The sequence below is a fragment of the Prosopis cineraria genome, unplaced genomic scaffold (genome assembly GCF_029017545.1).
Source record: "Prosopis cineraria cultivar Desert tree isolate PC_DT_omini unplaced genomic scaffold, ASM2901754v1 PC10, whole genome shotgun sequence".
Classification (NCBI taxonomy): Eukaryota; Viridiplantae; Streptophyta; class Magnoliopsida; order Fabales; family Fabaceae; genus Prosopis; species Prosopis cineraria.
In genome coordinates this window covers 33,149,067-33,170,015 of record NW_026555341.1, presented here as the reverse complement: position 1 = coordinate 33,170,015, position 20,949 = coordinate 33,149,067, and the positions used below count along the sequence as shown (strand labels likewise).

Below are 20,949 nucleotides of genomic sequence, written 5' to 3'. Positions count from 1 at the left end.
CGGAATAAATAATCTAAATAAATATCTATATCAAGAAAATTATGTTGTTATATTTATTTTAAATATTATAATTTAACTTAATATCCATTAATTACTCAATTCATAAATCATATATATTTAATTAAATTATAAATGAGAATTATATTAATTAATAATGTATAAAGAATTTAATGTAATTATTTTATTAAGTCATACGAATTTAATTCAGTTTTTTTTTGTTAATTTATATTAATTTTCTATTTGAATGATAGAATATTGAATAACTAACCATATCTAAAGAGGAATCGTGGAGTTAGAAAATTATTAGATTACGGGCTAAGAAGTTACCGGAATAAATAATCTAAATAAATATCTATATTTAAATTTAATTATATACATGAATCAAAAAAATAAAGAAAATTAAGAATTTCATAAATAAGAATTTTATTTTATTGTTTACATGTTTGCACGAGATAACAATTAAAATATCAAGAAAATTATGTTGTTATATTTATTTTAAATATTATAATTTAAATTAATATCCATTAATTACTCAATTCATAAATCATATATATTTAATTAAATTATAAATGAGAATTATATTAATTAATAATGTATAAAGAATTTAATTTAATTATTTTATTAAGTCATACGAATTTAATTCAGTTTTTATTTGTTTATTTATATTAATTTACTATTTGAATGATAGAATATTGAATAACTAACCATATCTAAAAGAGGAATCGTGGAATTAGGAAATTATTAGATCATGCGTTAAGAAGTTACTGAAATAAAAGAATAAAAATAAATTATATTCATGAATTAAAAATAATTTTATAAATAAAAATCTTACGTGACTTTCTAAAATTATACTATTTAAAAAAATGACACTTGTCATTCATAGAGATACGCTTGTTATTCTTCTATTATATATATATAGATTTGGGAAGTTAAGACGAGTTCTGTACTTCCAGAGAATATTCCGAACAACAGCGGCTCATAGCCCCCTTAGCGAGATACAGCGAATCCCTTTACTTTCTAGCTGTTACTAAATCAAAGGCCTCACGTCAAAAATTATTTCAAAAAGAAATCGAACAAGATCGGAATTTTATTTTCCGCATCCGCTGATTGATTGGGGCCCAGTTTCGCCTCCGGTAGCCCCGCGACGGAATTTCTAGGGCTTCTGGTGCCTTTTCACCGGCGATTTTTTACTCCGACATTCTTATGTTTACGCCGCAGAGAAAGGGATGGCCTACTACAGTATCTTTTACACCCCAGGGAAGTGGTGTAGGGGCTAGTTCGAACCTCCTAAATTCCGGAAAAGGGAAGGCCGTTGCGTTTGCCGATGACCCGCCGCCGCCATTGGGTTCTCTGAGTGAGAAACAGGAGAAGATGGCGGTGGGGTTTGACTCCATGGGGAATAGTGAGGATTGGAAGAAATTTAAGGAGGCGGGACTGTTGGACGAAGCGGTGATGCGGAAGAAGGATCATGAAGCACTCATGGAGAAGGTTTCGAGGCTTGAAAAAGAGGTAAGCTTGAGAATTTTGAATATTTGTTGGTGGTCTATGACATACCTTGATGCTTACTGTTTGTAGTTACTGGCATTTCATCTTCAATAATGAAATCATGCGTAAACTTTCTTTATAAATAAATACTCTCCAGGATGAATACAAGCAATATCGCCCATGTTTTACTTAACTGTATGGGAACATCGGAATGGTCTTCCAAGTCCTAATGTGGAGTAACGTATTGAAATCTCCCCCTCGTTTAATTGAAATTGTCTCTTTCTTTGGTTGCTTAATATGTCAGAGTGCAACCTAATTCTCTCCTTTGAGGACTTTCAGACTCAATCGCTCAGTTACATTCAGAAGAAAAGAGAGACCATTATCATTCTTGACAAAGCTTTCTATCTCTCTAGAGCCTAGGGAGAGAGAGCAACCTACTTTACTGATAATTATCATTATTATGCTGCTAAAGTGATTATCGGGATTATTTGGTCAAAACTATTCTGTGAGAATTTTGGTTCAGCTATGGTTTTGAGAAATTGAGATAAAATATTAATTAAAAGCGTGATGCATGAAGGGTGTCTTGAGAGAAGCACGAACACGTCAAAGTCTTGTGTTTTAATTAGATTTGGAAGGATTATAGCAGAAATTTTTTTAGGGTTAATGGAACCATTCTTATAGAATGATTGTTTAGAAAGTTTCACCACTGACGAATTGATAAATCCAACTATCATGATGGCTATCTTTTATGGCTTGATGCATAGAGGATCAGATTTTATTTATTTCTCTCAGCAGGATGCTTTAAGAATAAGGTGACTACAGTTAGTTCTCAAGTCTTTAACTATTGATGTTAAGTTTTGGTTGGCCTCCACTTTCACCTCTAGTAGTATTTAATCTCATCAATAGTTGGATATTTAACCTCATTAAGATCACTTGGTATGCATATGTTGACATGTTGTCATGATCACAAATTGAGAGATTGAATGGATCGAAAAGGAGAAAAATAATATATATTATAGTGACTAATTAAGCTAAATCTTTGGTTGCTTCTTTCTCATAAAATGATTTCCTGGTTGCTTGTATTCCCGATATCTCTTTTTCTCCATCCAGTTAATTTGAACACAGGTCCTTTCCCATGAAGCACGAGGACTTCTAAATTCCAGCAATACTTATACCCTTGGATACCTCTTTGGGTACTCCAAAATAAGTAATATGTTGTCATTTTCTTTGAATTTCAATTTCAATACATATTGGAATTGTAAGTGTGCTCGCGAACTTTTAACTCAATGTTGAAGATTGGAAATGGAATATTACCATCTCAACAATTACAATAAAAACTAATTACTTTGATATTATATAATATTGCAGCCGAATATATTGAAGTTAAGTGAATTTTAAGATCAAATTCAGAAATATATCAAAGCAGTTTCATTACCTGTTTTTTAAATGTTGTAAGAATGATCATATAATAGAAGACTCTATATATTTAATCAGTACGTAATGCCATACATGTACTCTATATTTCAGAAAAATTATTGTGTTCAATAATCTTACCCACGCCTGCATTTGAAACATTATCTCTGCAACGTGGGTTTTTCTTTTTTGTGTATTTGAAGAAAACACTAGATAACTAAAACAAGTTCTTATGGAAATGATTTGCTATGTTTGTTTGACTGCTGATGAATTCTCTCTCCCTGTCCTCCCCTCTTTTATGCAGCTTTATGACTACCAGTACAGCATGGGCCTCCTGCTGATAGAGAAGAAAGAATGGAGTTCAAAGTTTGATGAACTGAGGCAGGAATTAGTTGAAACTCAGGAGATTTTTAAACGAGAGCAATCATCACACTTAATTACATTATCTGAAGCTGGAAAGAGAGAGGAAAATTTAAGAAAAGCATTAACCACAGAGAAGCAGTGTGTGACTGATGTCTGTAACTTTCTTCAATTATATTTCACCATCTGAAATTTGTATGTGCTTGCATATATTTATCTTCTGTTGTCCGTAATGTTGTCTTCTGTCTAACTTAAGTCAGTTCTTGTATTTCTTCATGTTATCTTATGCATTGTGTAAATTAGCTTTAAGATATGGTGTACTTGGCATAGTTATTTACCTGTAAAGGAGGTTATCTAGAATGTTTGAGGTGGGGTTTTCACTCCTTGTTGGGTGTGTGGAAGTTAAGTTTTTTATAATTGAAAGACATCGGCTTATAACTTTTCAGGATGATGATTTTTTTTTTTTTTTTTGCTTAGGTTTATCATAGTTATCAATTTAGTTCCTTAAGTTTAGTCTTTATTAATCAAGTCCCTAAAGTTTCATAACCATACACAATTAGTTCTTATGGGTTGAAGACGTATAATCCTATACATGTATGTGGTGTAACTTTTAACTCAAGTATGACAGCCTCTTCATTAATTGTGGAAAAAATTGCTAGTTCAATGAGATCAAATAAAAATATGAGATTGTGTATGAAATTTTAGGGACTTGATTGATAAAGAATTGTGTATGAAGTTTTAGGGACTTGATTGATAAGGATTAAACTTCAAGAACCAAATTAATAACTAAGACAAACTTGATGGATAAAATTTTTATCATCCCCAATTTTTCAATGGTAGATTATCATCCTCTTTTTTTTTTTTACTGCATTTTCTAGAATTTTTATGTGGTAGATTTGTGACAATAATAAGCCTTTTTGGTACACTAACCCCTTTCCTTGAATTTCACTGTAAGCTAAACTTTTATATATTTCTGATGATGTGATTGTTACTTTCCTTCCCCTCCCCCCTTCTCGTTCTAATGTTTTGTGTTTATGTTGTATCCTATTGGTTGGGTTTGAATTTTATATCAAGATTCATATCTTCTCAATTAATAGCTGGCCCATTCAGTATTATGAGCATTCTGTAGATGTGTAGTGGTATTATGTGAGTGTGATGAGATTTGTTTAACATTTCATTATGATAATTATTGTACATTTGATGTATTCTTGGTGTTTGGTATCACAGTTCATTATGATAATTACTGTATATTTGATTTATTCTGTGTTTGGTACACAGTCTATAATAATAACATGTACATCCAGAAAATTTCACATTGACACTTGAGCTTTCTTTAACTGTTGCGTTATGCAAATTTTCTGGAGGTTTGTGTTAAAATTATTGCATTTAAAACTATTTTTATGATGCAAAAGTTCATGAATGTGTAAGAGTGAGTCTCTTTTGGGTCAAACTTGCATATGATGTTATGATGTTAGCAAGGAAACCATTCTAAGAGTTTATTCTTTGCACTCTCAGTTCCTTATCACATTCTCCCTCTGTTTCTATTTATAAGAGAAACTATCACTTTTTGCTTCTTCTTTTTTTTATATATATAAGCAAAATCACATATTTCAATGAGCATTTATTACACATTTCCTAAATCATCCCTTATAATTTATATTAACAAGAAATAATTAATGCATGCTTATGTTGATTAACTTAGGGCATTTTAATCCAATTTTTTATTTTCAGATATAATTACTATGGTTAACTAACTTTCTTAAACTGTGTAATACAGTTTTTTTCTCTTATGTATAAAAACGGAGGGAGTATAAGTTATGGATAGGTAGTGCATACGTCTTTCAAGACACATAGCAATATTTAAAGAACATTATGGGTGGCATTAATCCTTAGCAATTTACTTTCCTTGATTGCCAAACTTATAAACTTAAGCTTCATATGTTGGGCATTTTTTATTGTCCTCACTTTGTTAGTTAAACATTTTTGCTGCTCTCTTCATAGTCTCAATTATTTTTGTTGGTTTTGCTTTCATGTTTCATAGTCTGGGTTGTCATATCTAATTCTCTTCTTTAATCTGTAAACCTAGCTTAACATTTGCTTAAACTGCTGTGAAAGTGAAGCTAATTTTCTAGAAGCTGACTTTGTTTAATTTTAAGTTGTTAACCCTTTCAAGCATCATGCATTCTTGGTTTCGTCATTCATGCCTGTCTTGCTCATTTTTATTATAAACAAACTGTGTTCAACAATCAAAGGGATGTCATGCTTTGTATTTTTGCCAGTTATGCCACCTGCAAGACGTTCGTCTCTGATTATCTTTCTGGGATCACGCTGGGTGGTAAATATATATTTTACATGCTAACACCAGCACTCAAGAATAAGCGTGGATGGTTGGAAAGAACATCCATTTACCCAAAGGAATTTTCCAATTTGTTTTGAAACTTCTTTCAATTATTTTGATTACCAATGAGCTTGTATGCAAGACATTTGTCATTCATTTGGTTCTATACACACGCATCTTGTACATGCACATGTAGTAGCATGCACACACATGTTAGTAGCAAGTAGGAGGATATGATCCTGATAAAAGTAGAGTTGCCATAACTTTTTCATTTCTTTGCAAAATTTTTAGTGGTCATTGATAATAAGTGGATTTATTAGACCTGATTTATTCTTCCTTTCTCCATGCTTGCATAATCTTAATATTCACTGTGCTTTTACATCTTATTGGTTGAATTTTAGGAATATAAATTTGAATGTCTTGCCTTCAGGTTGGGGTTGTTCATTCCTTACAGCTGTTCATGTTTCCTAATGTTTTACTAGTTAGTTTCTTATCCAGTTTAATTACTGGAGTCATAGGATATCTATACATGTTGCTTTTGTAAGCTGCTATGGTTGTCTATCTCTAAAATATGTGTAGAATCTACAAAAGTTGTGGTGTAAAAAAAAAAAAAAGGAATCTGTTGAAGTTTGTTCTTACTATGATGCTCCTGTGGCAATGGATTAATTGCAGCTTGAAAGAGCTTTACGTGCAATCCGAGAAGAGCATGACCAAGTCCAGTGTTCCTCCCAGGCAAAGTTGGCTGAAGCAAGTGCTTTGGTTGATGGAATTGAAGGGAAGTCTTCAGTTGTTGACAAGAAGTTGCATGATGCAGAAGCTAAGCTAGCTGAGGTCAACAGAAAAAGTGCTGAGCTTGAGATGAAACTGAGAGAAGTTGAGACTCGTGAAAATTTACTTTTGAAGGAGCGTTTGTCTGTAGTTACTGAGTATGTACTATGCTTTACATTTCTACTATTTTTAGACATCATGTTATATTTTATTCCTTGAACTATTTGAAGCAATTCATATACTAAGATTTTACCATTCATTATAGTCGAGAATCATTTGACGCAACTTTCTACAAGCAAAGGGAAGATTTAAAGGAGTGGGAGAGGAATCTAAAGCAACGAGAAGAAATGCTGTGCAAGGGCAGGCAACATCTCAGTGAGAGAGAGGAGAAGGAAAATGAAATTGATAAGCACTTGAAGCAGAAAAAGAGAGAATTAGAATCGCTGGAAAAAAAGATTGATTCCTCTAACTTGTCATTGAAGGAGAAGGAAACTGAGATTAGCAGAAGAGTTCAAGATTTAGAAACAAGAGAGAAAGTTAGTTTCTTCCTTCTTGACTTCTCTATTCTTTTTAAAATGTAACAATCTATTTTGTTATTTGTTGTTCTTTCTGTAATTTGACTGCTGCTTATACTGTTTCAGGAGGCTGATTCTTTAGGGAGCATGCTGGAGACAAAAGAAAAGAAATTACATGAAATTGAGTTTCAGCTAAGTGGTAGAGAACGAGTGAGTTTCAGGCATTTATAGTTATATAGTCTGCATACAATAAAATGTCATGTGAAGTTGCTGCATAGATAAACTTGATGACCTCATTATTTGTTTTTACTTGAGCCATTTTTGACAAGCAATGAATTGGAAAGAGATACAAATGCTTAGATTGTCACTTAAACTCATGTACATGTCAAGAGATTTTGTTTGTTAATTTTAAAGGTGTTAAACGTAATGCATCTGCTTTTTGCCTTGCTGGGCCGTAAGAGCGGTCTTGTTCAGTGGGGTGTTTACAAGGGGCAACAGACACCTTGAACAGGATCTTCTGACACCTGCATATCAGGTGATATGGTAAACTGTTTCAAAGAGAACATGAAGACATGCTTCTAAGACCATGGCTTCTTTTAATATTTCCATCGTGTTACTATGGTGCAAACTGACGCTCTGCTCACAATTGAAAGTGGGAGCAGTGATATTAACCCAGCTGCCTAGTTAATCTATAAGTAATTTATCAGTTTTCAGTCTAGCTTAGCTGAATGCCATTTAGGTCAAAATGATTAACAGTTTTTATAGTTTGCTTTGGGAGTTTTATTTTTTCAACCAAACAAATTCATTTCCTTTGCTAAGTGGAGGCCATGTGAACAAACTGAACTATAGAAAATTATTGTATAATGATTTACCGAGTCCTGTGGAATATAATGTGCCCTTTGTAGGAGCAAAGCCCACCAATAAGGGCATGTGTATATACTTTTCGTGCATTGTTATGTGCTGATATATTTGCATGCGTTTGACATTAGTGGTAGTTAGAACAGCCTTAGATTAATGAACAGCTGTATGTGTTCTAGAAGAGATGGGTGGACACAACTATCCCCCATATCTCTTTTATCTGAAGATTGTATATAGTCTGTATTGAAAATGAAGAAGCAAGCAAAGCTTGCATTCTCACATAACTCTATTGCATCAACTTTCTTTGAATGTCCAGTTGTTTGTAGTTGACTTTTGTATATTATACAATTATGTTGGATGCTGACACATGTCATTGCGGTTCTTGTAGGAGGGAATCCAGAAGCTCCTTGGTGAGCAAAAGGATGTGTTGGATTCGAAGTTGCAGGAATTTGAACTGGAAATGGAACGAAAGAGGAAGTCCCTCGATGAGGAGTTTAACAAGCAGATAGAATCCTTGGAGCAGAGGGAAGTTGAAGTCAACCATAGAGAAAAGAAGGTTGGGAAGGAAGAGTTGGCTTTGGGTAAGAAGGCTGAGAGAATAAAGGAGCAGGAAAAGGAATTTGAGGCAAAGTGGAAATCATTGAAGGAGAAAGAAAAAAGTATGAAAGTTAAAGAGAAAGAATTGGAGATGGAAAAGAAACAATTGCTTACTGATGTGGAGACCACGGAGAATCTGAAAGTTGAGGTTGAAAAGATAAGAGCTGAGATTTCTCAGCAGGAGCTGCAACTGACCAAGGAGAGAGAGGATTTGAAAATAACTAGGGATGAGAGGAAAGATCATTCCCGTTTGCAGTCGGAACTGAAACAGGAGATTGAGAATACAAGATTGCAGAGGGAACTTATTCTGAAGGAAACTGAAAACTTAAAGCAAGAGAGAGAGAGGTTTGAGAAAGAATGGGAAGTGCTGGATGAAAAAAGGGCTGCAATTAGTAGAGAGCAGAGCATAATTGATTCAGAGAAAGAAAAAATAAGAAAACTGCAACATACTGAAGAACAAAGGTTGAAAAGAGAGAAACAGGCTATGCAAGATCATACAAAGAGAGAGTTGGAGAAGCTTGAACTGGAGAAGGAATCATTTGCAGATGCAATGAGGCATGAGAAGCTAGTTTTGTCTGAAAAGACTAAAAATGATCATGCACAGATGCTTCAAGATTTTGAATCCCGGCGAAGGAATCTTGAGAATGAAATACAGAAAAAACGAGAGGAAATGGAGCTAGATTTGCAGAAGAGAGAGAATTCTTTTCAGGAAGAAATGGAAAGGGAGCGTAAAAATATTAGTCTCTTGAAGGATGTGACTGAGAAAGAATGGGAAGAAGTGAGGTCTGAACGGTATAGATTAGAGAATGCAAGAAAGGAGGCTGAGTTAAATAAACAGCAGCTGGAGTCAGCCCATCGTGAAATGCATGAAGATTCTGAAATGCTTATGAACCTGAGCAGGAAGGTTAAGAAGGAGCGTGAAAACTTTATGGCCGAAAGAAATCGCTTTCTTGCTCTTGTTGAGAAGCTAAGGGGCTGCAAGGGCTGTGGAGAAGTTGTTAGGGATTTGATTATATCGGATCTTCAGCTACCTGAGTTTAAGGAGAGGGTGGTTATCCAATCACCCATTTCACCGGTGCTGGATAGTAATCCTCAGGAGAATTCTGGGTGTGATAATGCTTCTTCTGACATGAAAAATTCTGGATCCGTAAGGACTGTGTCTTGGCTCCGCCAATGTGCTTCTAAGATTTTGAGTTTGTCTCCAAGTGGTAAAAGGGATGTCATCAGGGCACCTGGCATGGATGATTCGTCTCCATTGTCAGATCTGAAAATTGATACAGAAAAAGCTGAGGGCTCTGCATCTTTCTTGAATGTAGAAGTCACTAGACATATCCTTGAAGAAGTGCATCCATTAGGTGGGATTGCTCAGTTCTCTTCGGATTCTCAACAGCTCCAATCTGCTAACTTTATTAGAGATGTGGATGACAGGCATGATCCTTCTGTTGATCATTCTAGTTATATAGACAGCTTGGTAGAAGGAGGTCCAGAGGATTCTCAGCAGTCAGTTCCAAAGAGACAGAGAGGCAGGCCTGGTAGGAAACTGAAAGCTGGAGTCAACAGAACACGCTCTGTGAAGGCAGTAGTTGAAGAAGCAAAGGAGTTCCTAGGACAACCTTCAGAGGAACTGGAAAACGCAAATCTGGAGTCTCTTAATACTGATGAGGCAAAAGATGACAGTCTAGAAGTGTCTACTCACACTGAGAAAGCTACTGGTAAATCTAAAAGGAAACGGCAGTATGCACAAACATCTAGGGCTACACAAGGTGAGCAGGATGCTGATTCTGAAGGACATTCTGATAGTATTGCAGCTGGTGTGCGCAGGAAGAAAAAGCAAACGGTTCCTCCTCCAGAAGAAGTTACTGGAGAGAGGCGATATAATCTCAGGCACCACAGAAAGTAAGTTAACTACTTAATTTTAGTTCTGGCAGTTTCATCTGGGACAAGAATAGTTTGATTAAATTAATACACTGGTTGTTTTCTTTTTGGTGAATAGTCTGTTAGAGCTGGCTTATGGTGTCAAGTATTGGGACTGGTCCTTTTTATAGGCTATATCTTGCTTGTCCAGAGTCTTGGAGCTGAGTGTTGAAGTTCTACAATATAATTTTAGTTCTTTTTAAGAAAAATGAACATTGTTGCATCTTGATTCTATTGCGGTGGTCTGTTGAAAATAAATTAGAATCTATTTACTAGCACAGGGTTCATATCATTCCCCACTCACGCCCCTTTCTGTTTTGGGGAAAAAGATAGAAAAGGAACAATTGAAAAAAAAAACCTTCGAGCGCTGGCTGGCTTGTGTTTGCCATTTTGGTTTACAACTTAGAATATTGTGTCATCTTGGTAGAATAGATCGTAGACAGGTTCTTTATCTTTTGACATGTCAATTATTCAGTAACATCAGTCGATGTTATTTATACTCTTTAAAAATTCTGGGGAAATATTTTCCTATTGCAAAACAAATTTGGAGATGAATTCAGGTTTGGAGTGATACTGTTCACTTATTCACTGATGCATGCTAGTTTTGAGATACGCTCTCAAGATGATAATTTCTGAAAGCGGTTGAAGCATATTTATTTTTCTAATGGTCATTTGACCTGTTTTTAACAAACCAGAATGTTATGGCTTTTAAAACGATCTTTAATTTGAACCTGAGGAAATCTTTTAAATATTCACTTTTGTTGGTTCATATAGTGCATTACTCCTTCTGGTTCTTGATACAAGGCAAACTTCATAACTTCGCTCATATTAAGAAATGATAGTTGTATTCTCAAAATTGTTTAAAAAAAAAAAGATGTAACTTTCCGATTTTCCCCTTTTTTGCAATTAATAACTGTAATAGATTGTTGTCTAAGAATTCAAATCATAATGAATAAACAAGGGTTAACATTAAAAAAATAATTATTCTAAATTTAACTTATATTAAGTATCAAAAAAATAAAGCTTTCAAAGTTTGCCTTATATTATCTGAAGGAGAATTTATTTTTGACAAATATTCTGACGTTCTTTGGATTCATTTATTGTCAACGTGGTTGATACAATTCCCTTTGCTAACCATGCACTGCACATAATGCCTTTTGAGTGTTAGTGTAGTCTTGGTTAAAACATTTTTTGAATTTTCTAATAAACTTTTCATGTCGTTAGCAGTTCGACCATGGCTCCCTCAGATCGGGTCATGTCTAAGGGAACAAAGACTATTGAGCAAGTAGCTAGTGGTGGTGGGTTAAAGGATGGACAAAACCCAAAAGTTGTCTCATCAGTAGTAGCTGATGGCAATGCTCAAAGCAAACATGGAGTGGAGGTTTTGACAGTAAACCATGTAGATTTCTCAGTTGATAGAGTTGTAAGGGTAAGACATGGCAGCCTGTTTTGATGATTGATTTGGCTACATTTATGAGATTTATGTTCTATTTTATTCATGTACGTATATCTCTGTTCAGTTCGAAGAACCAAAAGACATTGTTGAAGACAACGGAGATGAACCCAAACCTGCCGAAGTTGAGTTGAGTGAAGAAGTGAATGGTACACAGGAGTATAGAGATGAGGATGGAAGTACAATCCAAGAAGCTGAAATTGACTATGACGATGAACAAGATGAAGATGAAGATGAAGCAGAAGAGGAGGAGGATCATCCAGGTGAGATATCAATTGGAAAGAAGATATTGAAGTTTTTTACAACGTGATGGAAGGAGCTTTTTTTCCCTCTTCCATCCAATGATAGAAATAACATCTTTGTTCCCTTGGAAATAGGAATTTAGGCATGTAATATTTTAAATTTACCATATGGGATTAACCTTCAGATTTGTCTGTCTTGCAGATAAGATAGTGCTTAGTTTCTGGATTCTTTTTCTTTTTGCTGTTTTTTTTTTTCAATCCTTAGCTTTGTGAGTTACCACTTGTTGTGCCCCAATAGGCAATACAATGGACAGACTTGGGGTACTTGTGTTACATCCTAGCTGTACCTTAACCATTTAGCATTAACTTGAAGGTGAATCTTAAGGTGGCCTTTGGATGGTGCATTTTAGAGTTACCATGTAATTGTGATATACCAGGAAATTAAACTTGAAAGTTCAGGCCAAGTTTTAAAAAAAACAAAAGAAAAAGCTTCGAAGTTATTGGTCAAGAAAAGACAATTTAAATTGAACAGTCATTTTCAATTGATAACATTAGATTGCTGATTGACAAGGCTTTGATGGTTTTGAATGATACCATTTCATAAAAATATTCTGTGTAGATTTATTCTTTAAATGGTTTTTTGTGGTTTGAGATGTTTGGGCGATTAACAATTTTGTTTACAATGATTATAAGGTATGAATGTCATCTTTGCACATTTATCCAGATTCTCAATCTCAATATAAAACATGGATTATATAGCAAGTTGCCAGGGTACATAAGTTTTATGATTCTTTACATTTTAATAATTCATGGAGCTTTGTTTAATACCACCATTTACCACTTGTGTTAGGTTATGGCTTTTCTAGGCTTTTCCATTTGTTGTTCCAAAAAAAATAAATAAATTGATACATCAAAAAAATTTTATTAGAACGTGGTAATGCCTCATGATTTGTGTTGGTGAAAGTTGAAGTTTAATGTTTTTTCTTTGAAAAACTGATTATAGGACCATCAGGCCTGAATCATTGGACGAAAGTCCCAAAGACTGATTTAAACTTTTCAGGGTACCATGGTTTTTCAGTGGCAATATCTTTAGATATGAAAAGGCTTGAATACCCTTAAAGTGAAAAATTGCTGAGGCGAGACTGTTTTTTCAATAAAATGAACAATTTTCATGAAAAGGCCATCTATCTACAACTTCTTCCCAAGGTCTTCAAGTGTCTGCAAATATCTTCAACGTATATTTTTCAACAATCTTTCACAGTCTTCAATTTTCTTCCATGGATCCTCAACATTGTCGGAAGATTAATGGAGGATATTTTCTGCATCTATGTGCAAAGTTATTTCACTAATCTTTTAGGTGTATGCAAATGTCTTTCACAAATAGGTATTCAAATATTTTTTTCCCACAAGATTGAATTTTCTTTCACAATGAAAACCAATATTCAATTATCTTTCAGTGATTGAGGATTTCGGGTTGATTTTTTTTTCTGTGAAAAAGATTTAGTATATTCTAAAAATTTGCTAAGGCTTAGGTCTTTTTCCAGAAAAATTGAAATAATTTTTATGAAAAAAATAATCTCAATGACTGGGGTCTTGGGTTCATTCATTTTTTTCCTAAAAAAGGTTATAGTATATTCCAAAAATTTGCCGAGGCTAGATATTTTTCCGAATGAATTGAAATAATTTTCATGAAAAAAAAACATATTTTATGACTGAGGTAAGGTCTCGGTTCATCGACTTTTTCCCCAAAAAATTCAATATATTTTGGAAGATTGTTGAGGCCAAATTGTTTTCCAAATAAAATGAAGACATTTTCATGAAAAAATATCTCAATGATTTGAGGGCCTCGATTCATTCATTGTTTTCCTAAAAAAATTGGTCCGGCAAGATCGTTTTTCCACTTTCATTTCCTTTTTCCTTTTCTTTTTTGCAATTAACATGAATGGCATTTTAATCTTTTTCATTTTTGGATATATTGCCACCGAACGACCATGGTCCCCTAAAATATTTAAATCATCCCAACGGACTTTTACCCTAACATTTGGGACTCATAGTCCCCCCCCCCCAAACGGACTTTTACCCTAATATTTAAAATTTTAAATATTGAACAAATATTTGACTTATTGAGCTTCATTTTTTTAAAATAATAATGATTAAAAAAATTATTTAAAACTCACAATGCTAAAATTAAAAGTTTAAAAAAGTACTTTATAAAATTAAAAGATGAAATTAAAATTTTATATAAAATTAAGAGATTAAAAATATAGTTTAACTTATTCATTATTATTTTTATTTTTATGATTTAACTCATATTTTTTAAAGATGCCAAGTGGCAGGTAAAGAATGAGAAATGGATAGGACGTGGGCTATGGGCCTAAGGCTAAAGCTATGTGTCCTTAAGCCTTTCAACCTCATTACTTTATTACCTCTTCACTTTTGGGTGGTTCCTTTCTTTTAATTTAGCTTCATACATTCATACACCTTTCATATCTTTTATCCAACTACCTTTGTTTTCATTTTTTCTTTAAGAACCTTAATTATTGATTTATATAATTTCATCAGATTTTATCTTTAATTCTATAATTTTTTAATTCTTATAATTTTAACAGGATTTTAAATATTTGTTATTCAAATCTTTATAGTTTCAGTATTTTTTATTAAAAAATTATAAAAATTAAGAACAAAATTTGATAAAATTATAGAGACTAATAATTGTGTTTTTCTATGAAGAACTAAAGTATCTTGTTAGTACCTTAATTTTATATCAGATTTCGGTTTAGTTGCTTAGTTTTATTTTTTATTTTTTTGATGAATAGTTGCTTAGTTTTATGAAATATATTTTCAGTCTTTTAATTCTAGTTCTGTTAGTTTTAAATGATTATTTTTTTATATCAATTAATTTTATTTTAAAAAATTAGATTTAATACTTTAATATTTGAGAATATTTTATCAATATTTAAAAATTTAATGTAAGAGGTTTTTTGTTGATAAAACTAACGCTGTTAGAATTAAAAAATAAAAAAATACTTTATAAAATTAAAGGATCAAATGAGATGTTGTATAAAATTAAAGAAATAAATGTTTAATTTAACAAGAAAAATACTTATTTTTTATCTCAAAATAATTACCTGAGAAGTGACAACTGAAATTTTATATTTTATAAAGTGTCTTTTAAAAAGATATTATTCTTAATCCAAAACATATGGTGTTTTGCAATATTATATAATGGCTTCTCATTATAAAATTGCTTCTATTTATTTGTCCATTAGCCTCTTAGCCTCTACTTTGTTACAAGTTGTTTTGGCACCCCCATCCTCCTCCCACCCCTTCACTTTTTGGGTGGTCCTTTTATCTTTTCAATTTAACTTTAACCAATCAAAAAGCTTTCATTTCTTTTACCTACCATTGTTTTCTTACAAAAATCGAAAAAAAAACAAAACAAAACATAATAATTGTATGGGTTTCCATATTACTCCCTTGGGTAATATGGAATATAAGCTGTTTTGAATACTTAAAAGGTATTTTTCTTAGCCCCATGTCCTTGGTCCAGAATATAAGTTGTTTTGTAATATTCATTTCAGTCCAAAATACATGACACCTTTAATTATTTTATAATGATAAAAAATAGTTAAAAATGATTTGTATTATTAAAATGATTAAAAAATAAAAAAAATATAATCATTGATCCTTATAATTTTATTAATTTTTATTTTTAGTCTTTTTTTTTTAAATTTTCAATCTTTATAGTTTTAGTAAAAGTGAGTGATGTTTGCTCCTCAGGTCTCTAAAAGTAAAACCTAATAAAAATATAAGGATCAATAATTATATTTTTCCTATAAAAATATTACTACTCTCTATTATTGCTCTCGAGTTAAAGTAAATTTATCTTAATTATCCCTAATTTCTCCTTTACATAATCTCTTTTTATAATATATCACCTTGATTTCTATTATAAAGCACCTTCTAAAAGGATTTTTTTGATCTTTAATACGAGACATGTGGGGTGTTATTTATTACTCTTTCTATTTAAAAATGTAAGGCATTTTTTGAGCAGTTAGATGTTAAAAAATGTAAGGCATTTTTAATCTTTTAAGATATAATCATTACCTTTTTTTAAAAAAAATATCCCTATTAATGATGACTTTATATTTATTGTAGGGTGTTTAATAGAGATAAATATAAAAAGATAAAGTTAGTTTGAAAGTAGGTAACTACTAAAAATGCCTTATATTTTTAAGTGAAAGAAGTACCATTTTTCAATTTTATTCATATTATAAATTTAACTGTATAACTCATCTTTTATTATGTATATCTCTCTTTCTATTATTAATAGTAGTAAATCTGAAAATATTTTTCATTTTAAGACATATTTTTAATTAATTGTTATTTCTTGGTTGTGGGAAAGTTGTTGAAAGTATTTTATAACATAGATTAAAAGAAGTAATTAATAAGAAAATTTGTTAAAAAATAATTTAGTACTATTGACTTTTTGTAAAATATCCTACATTTTGTACTAACACTTAATGGTAGAAAATGTCCTATATAACATTCCAATTTTTATTTTTTGAATTTAAATAATATGGGGATGAAATTTTATGGTAATTGAAATTTATCATGTAAATGTTGGGTAAAAATAATTTACTAAACTAAAAAAAAGAGTTAAGACATCATTTTAGAAAATGGAAAAATTTATAATATTATGTGAAATTAATTTACTACTTAAAATAATGTTACGTTGTAGCATATTATAATAATCACTTATATAGTTAAAACATATATAAGCAAAAATATAAATTTAACTGAATCTTACAGATTTTGAGAGAGTGTTGAAAAAGTTATACAAAAGATAATTTAAAATTTCATAAGACCAAAATACGATATTACAAGATGGGGAAAAAAACCTATATAATATATTATATTATAATATATAAACATATATATAAAAAGATTAAAAAAAGAAAACGTAATAACCAAAAAAAAAAATATGAATAACCAAATAGTTGTGCCCACAACCCACTATTTGGTCATCCATTAGGGTGATTATCGATTGCAGCTTTTTTCCTTCGGCAACGCAATTCAGACGCCAACACAAGGGTCAGATGAGATTGTGAGGGAGTGTAACAGCGTAGGAGCTTTATTTGGGCACTGTTAAGTCCCAAATATCTAATTTATCTATTTCGAGACCCCAAAAAAGTTACTCCATAAGTGATTTTTTTTTTCTCTTATTTTTCCTTTTTGATATTTTTGCAATCTCATAAGGGAAGAAATTTAGAGTTAAATATATTTTAATTTTTTAGGTGTTTCCAACTGGATATTAGGATGTTAAAAGATTTTTTTTTAAAAAATTAGATTAAGAGTATATGTGTATGGGCTTTGTTCAAATCTTTGATTTTGAAGACTTTATAGTTGTTTTGAATGTTTTGAAAGATTTATGAAACTTAGTTATGAATCAATGGGCTTAAAAATTTCTCTAGAAGTTGAATTTATTTATAAATAAGCTGAATAAAAGGATTGGAGTTGAATATATGAAATTTGAAAATGGGATGATAAATTTTAAAGATAGAATTTGAGTTTTTTTTAGGAAAATTTTAATATAAGGAGTTTTTATTAATTTTATAGAGGTGGGAAAATGAACAAAATTTATAGAAATTAATTTAAATTAAAGGATAAAATAGTTTAAAAGTTAAATGGGGAATGTTGGAAGCTGTTACAGTTAAATTTTTGAATAAGATAAATTATTGAGACTTATTAAATAATATATTTGTTATTATTAATTTTTGTAGAGTAACATTTGAGTTGGTAATGCTGAGAACATTTTGGTACAAATAGTTTTAGTTTAAAAAAGAGGTAACAATGATCATTCTTTTTATATTAGGAAATTATTTTTATATTGTTCTAGAAATTTTATGCTTAGTGAGAGCATGTTTGATTGATTCTGGATTAGAAATCTATGCTTTAAACCATCTAGCAAGCTTGTGTAATATTTGCACTGTGATATAACTATTTTGTTCCTTTCAAGCATGTTATTTTTTGTTGAGTGGTGACTGTATTGTGAAAATAATTTTTTATGATAGTTTAATTATGTCAAACATACTTTTGTTTTAAAAATTGGAATAATATGATTTAAATTTTTCAAACATACTTGTAAGTTTGAAATTGTTTTGATTGTCATGGATTTGTAGAGAGTATAAGGGAGGATATGATTATAGTAGATGTATTAGAAATTTTGTTATTTTGGTCATTTGATAAGTCACTATCAAAGATCCTGTGGTTAGCATTTCGACCTCTTTTTCCTAGTTTGGAACTGTAGAACATTGGATTAAACCTTTAATTTCTCACTAATTCCAAGATTCTCCATCTCCACTTTTTCCTCTCCAAGGATAAGCTATGGGAGATGGAACAAATAATGAACATCTTTCAACCCCTAAAAAAAATTATCCAAAATTTAAAACTATGACTTTCTTCTGCTGTAGACCCTCATAATTTATAACTCTTTTGATTAATATGTACATCTTTCAATAAAAAAAAAGGAAAAGAAAACACACACACACTTTTACTTTCTTTAAAATCAAATGTTTTACGATGATGAATCTTCCTTTGTTATGATAAAGACTACTTAATTGGAATGGATTATGACTTGCAAAGGCAAATATGTTATATTTAGAGCGGATAATATATGATGAGCTTGATGAGTCAATTTGAATAAGTTTAAAAAATTTTAAAGTTGAGTCATCCATAAGAATAATTTTAAAAAATTTTGGCTCTGATTATATTCATCTTTTCTTCCCACTTTGCCCTTCTAAGATTTGGCCTACTTATTGGGCCTACCTAAATACAAAATAATCAAATTTAATGCAAAAATCATTCTAGAAAAATACATGAATCAAGGTTTTGAGTTCAAGTCAGTATGAATACAAAAAAAAAAACTTTTGGAAAAACTACTCCAAATTAAATTTAACAATGTTTAATTGTGATCCAATAAGATAGGTATATAAAAAATCATATAAATCAAATAAACATCAAGCTTATCCCCTCCCTCCAATTGATTTTTTTTAATACCCATTCCAATTGAATTGTTAACAGAATAATGATCAAATCAATACTTTTTTTTTTGAAAAATCACAATCAAGGACCCTTAAAAACAATTAATTATGCTGTAGGATCAAAAGATTTAAATGTAATTAAAATTTATTGTGAAAAGATAAAATTATCCATGATATATTTTTGTTATGATAGAGGAATTAATTATTGTTAAAATAGAAACGAGACTTTTTTTTTTGAATGAAGACTTATTCACCAAATTATAATAATTTCACTATCAAATTAATACTTTGTAGTTGTTAATGAAGGATTTGATTGTTATTGGAATGAAAATGAGATTTGTTTACCAAATCACAACACTTGTTTCTCTCCATCACTAAATTAATTTTTTTTTAAAATTGTTAATAAGGGAATTCATGGTTGTTATAATGCAAGTAAGACTTATTTTTTCTTAAATAGGAACTTGTTCACCAAATCACAATCCTTATTTCTTTCCACCATTAAATTAATTTTATAGAGTTGTTAATAAAATAATTGATCTTTATTAAAATATAAATCAGATTTGTTTTTTTTTAAATGGAGAATTGTTGTTAAAAAAATACATCACATACACTTGAAGGTATTTTTATGTTTTCATAATAAAAATAGGTACTTTAATCCTGGAAAATAGTATTAAAATTATTTAATCCTATAACATAATTAATTGTTTAGATTCTTGATTGTAATGTTCCCTTTTATTTGGTGGCGACCTTTGAGAAAACAATACCAAGTGGGATCAGAAGTTGGTGAGGCCCCACACGTCTTTGAAAGTACCCAAACTTGAATGTTTTGCATCAAATCCAAAGAGTGAGGAAGCAATGTAGTATTATAGTTAGCTTTCCTTTTTCAATGCTTCTGTGCTCTCTCTGTCCTCTCTTTTTCTTTCTGCTCTCTCAGAGCTGCCCTATCGCCACCCATAGTACACTAGTCTATGTGTTTTACCTCTTTACCATCAAATGCTAAAATGATTCATCTTCATTATTCAATCCATATTTAATTTGTTGCTGTAAGTTTTCCACCTAATTGTCTCCTACAGTTTGATGATTCACTTTGTTACCGCTTAATATTCGAATGACATCTACGGCACGCTGTATTTTATAAATAATGAAGGAATAATGTATTTCTCATATAATATGAGACCTCAGGGTTTTAATATGTTTATGCGTGAGGAATATATTTTCGGCTACCTGTAAGCTAGTTTCTTGTACTCACAAAAAATTACTCCATGAGAGATATTGTTTTCTTGTAAGTTCACTTTTCTTTTTTGGTTGATATTTGCTGAAACTAAAATTATCATATTCTAATTTCTAAGCAAGATTTTTTTTTAAAAAAAAAGGTTGATTCCCATGCCATAATACCACGCAAATAATTTGAAAAGGTGCCTCCGTGACCTAATTATTCAAGTTCAGCTTCAATGTAAAGTATTGTATGATTAATTTATACAATTTATTAACAAACACACTAATATATGTATATATATATAATTTTTTTATATATTTCAACTTGAATTAAAAATTCATAAAATTTGGAACCTTAAGTATAGACCTTTTTCAATAAAAAAGAAGAAAAAGGAAATGTCATTTTGAATCAGACTGTGGTGGAAACTGTGATCTGCCCTAAATAAGATATATCTGTTTTGTCCTCCATGCAATTTCATGCATCTTTACTATTGCATGAGTTCTGACCCCAAGAAAAAAAAAAAAAAAAACCCTATTGCATGGGCAAGAACAACAGTTCTCTCTCTTCTTCATTTTCTCACCTCTCTTCTAACTAATCCCTTTCAACTCCAACCTTTCTTCTGCAACCATAATTCCCTTCAACTACCAAACCCATTTCTCCATTCTCAATCCTCAATTCATAGCCTTCCAAAACTCTGACCCTAGCCCTCAACTAGTTTCCCAATTTTGTTGCACGAGAGAATCACAA

General features: G+C 31.2%; 1 protein-coding gene across 2 annotated transcripts; it reads left to right on the top strand.

Annotated features, from left to right (window-relative positions):
• The first annotated feature begins 925 nt into the window (after window positions 1–925).
• LOC129321702 (protein CROWDED NUCLEI 2-like) lies at window positions 926–12,347 on the top strand. Of its 2 annotated transcripts, none has more exons than XM_054967582.1 (8): window positions 926–1,509; window positions 3,203–3,412; window positions 6,269–6,522; window positions 6,630–6,900; window positions 7,006–7,089; window positions 8,126–10,230; window positions 11,476–11,677; window positions 11,769–12,347. In XM_054967582.1, the coding sequence occupies exons 1-8, from the start codon at window positions 1,204–1,206 to the stop codon at window positions 12,009–12,011; spliced, it is 3,675 nt and encodes a 1,224-aa protein (XP_054823557.1). In that variant the 5' UTR covers window positions 926–1,203; the 3' UTR covers window positions 12,012–12,347. The 2 variants fall into 2 exon arrangements, with proteins under 2 accessions (XP_054823557.1, XP_054823556.1); XM_054967581.1 differs by having other exon boundaries at window positions 11,473–11,677.
• The last annotated feature ends 8,602 nt before the right edge of the window (window positions 12,348–20,949 follow it).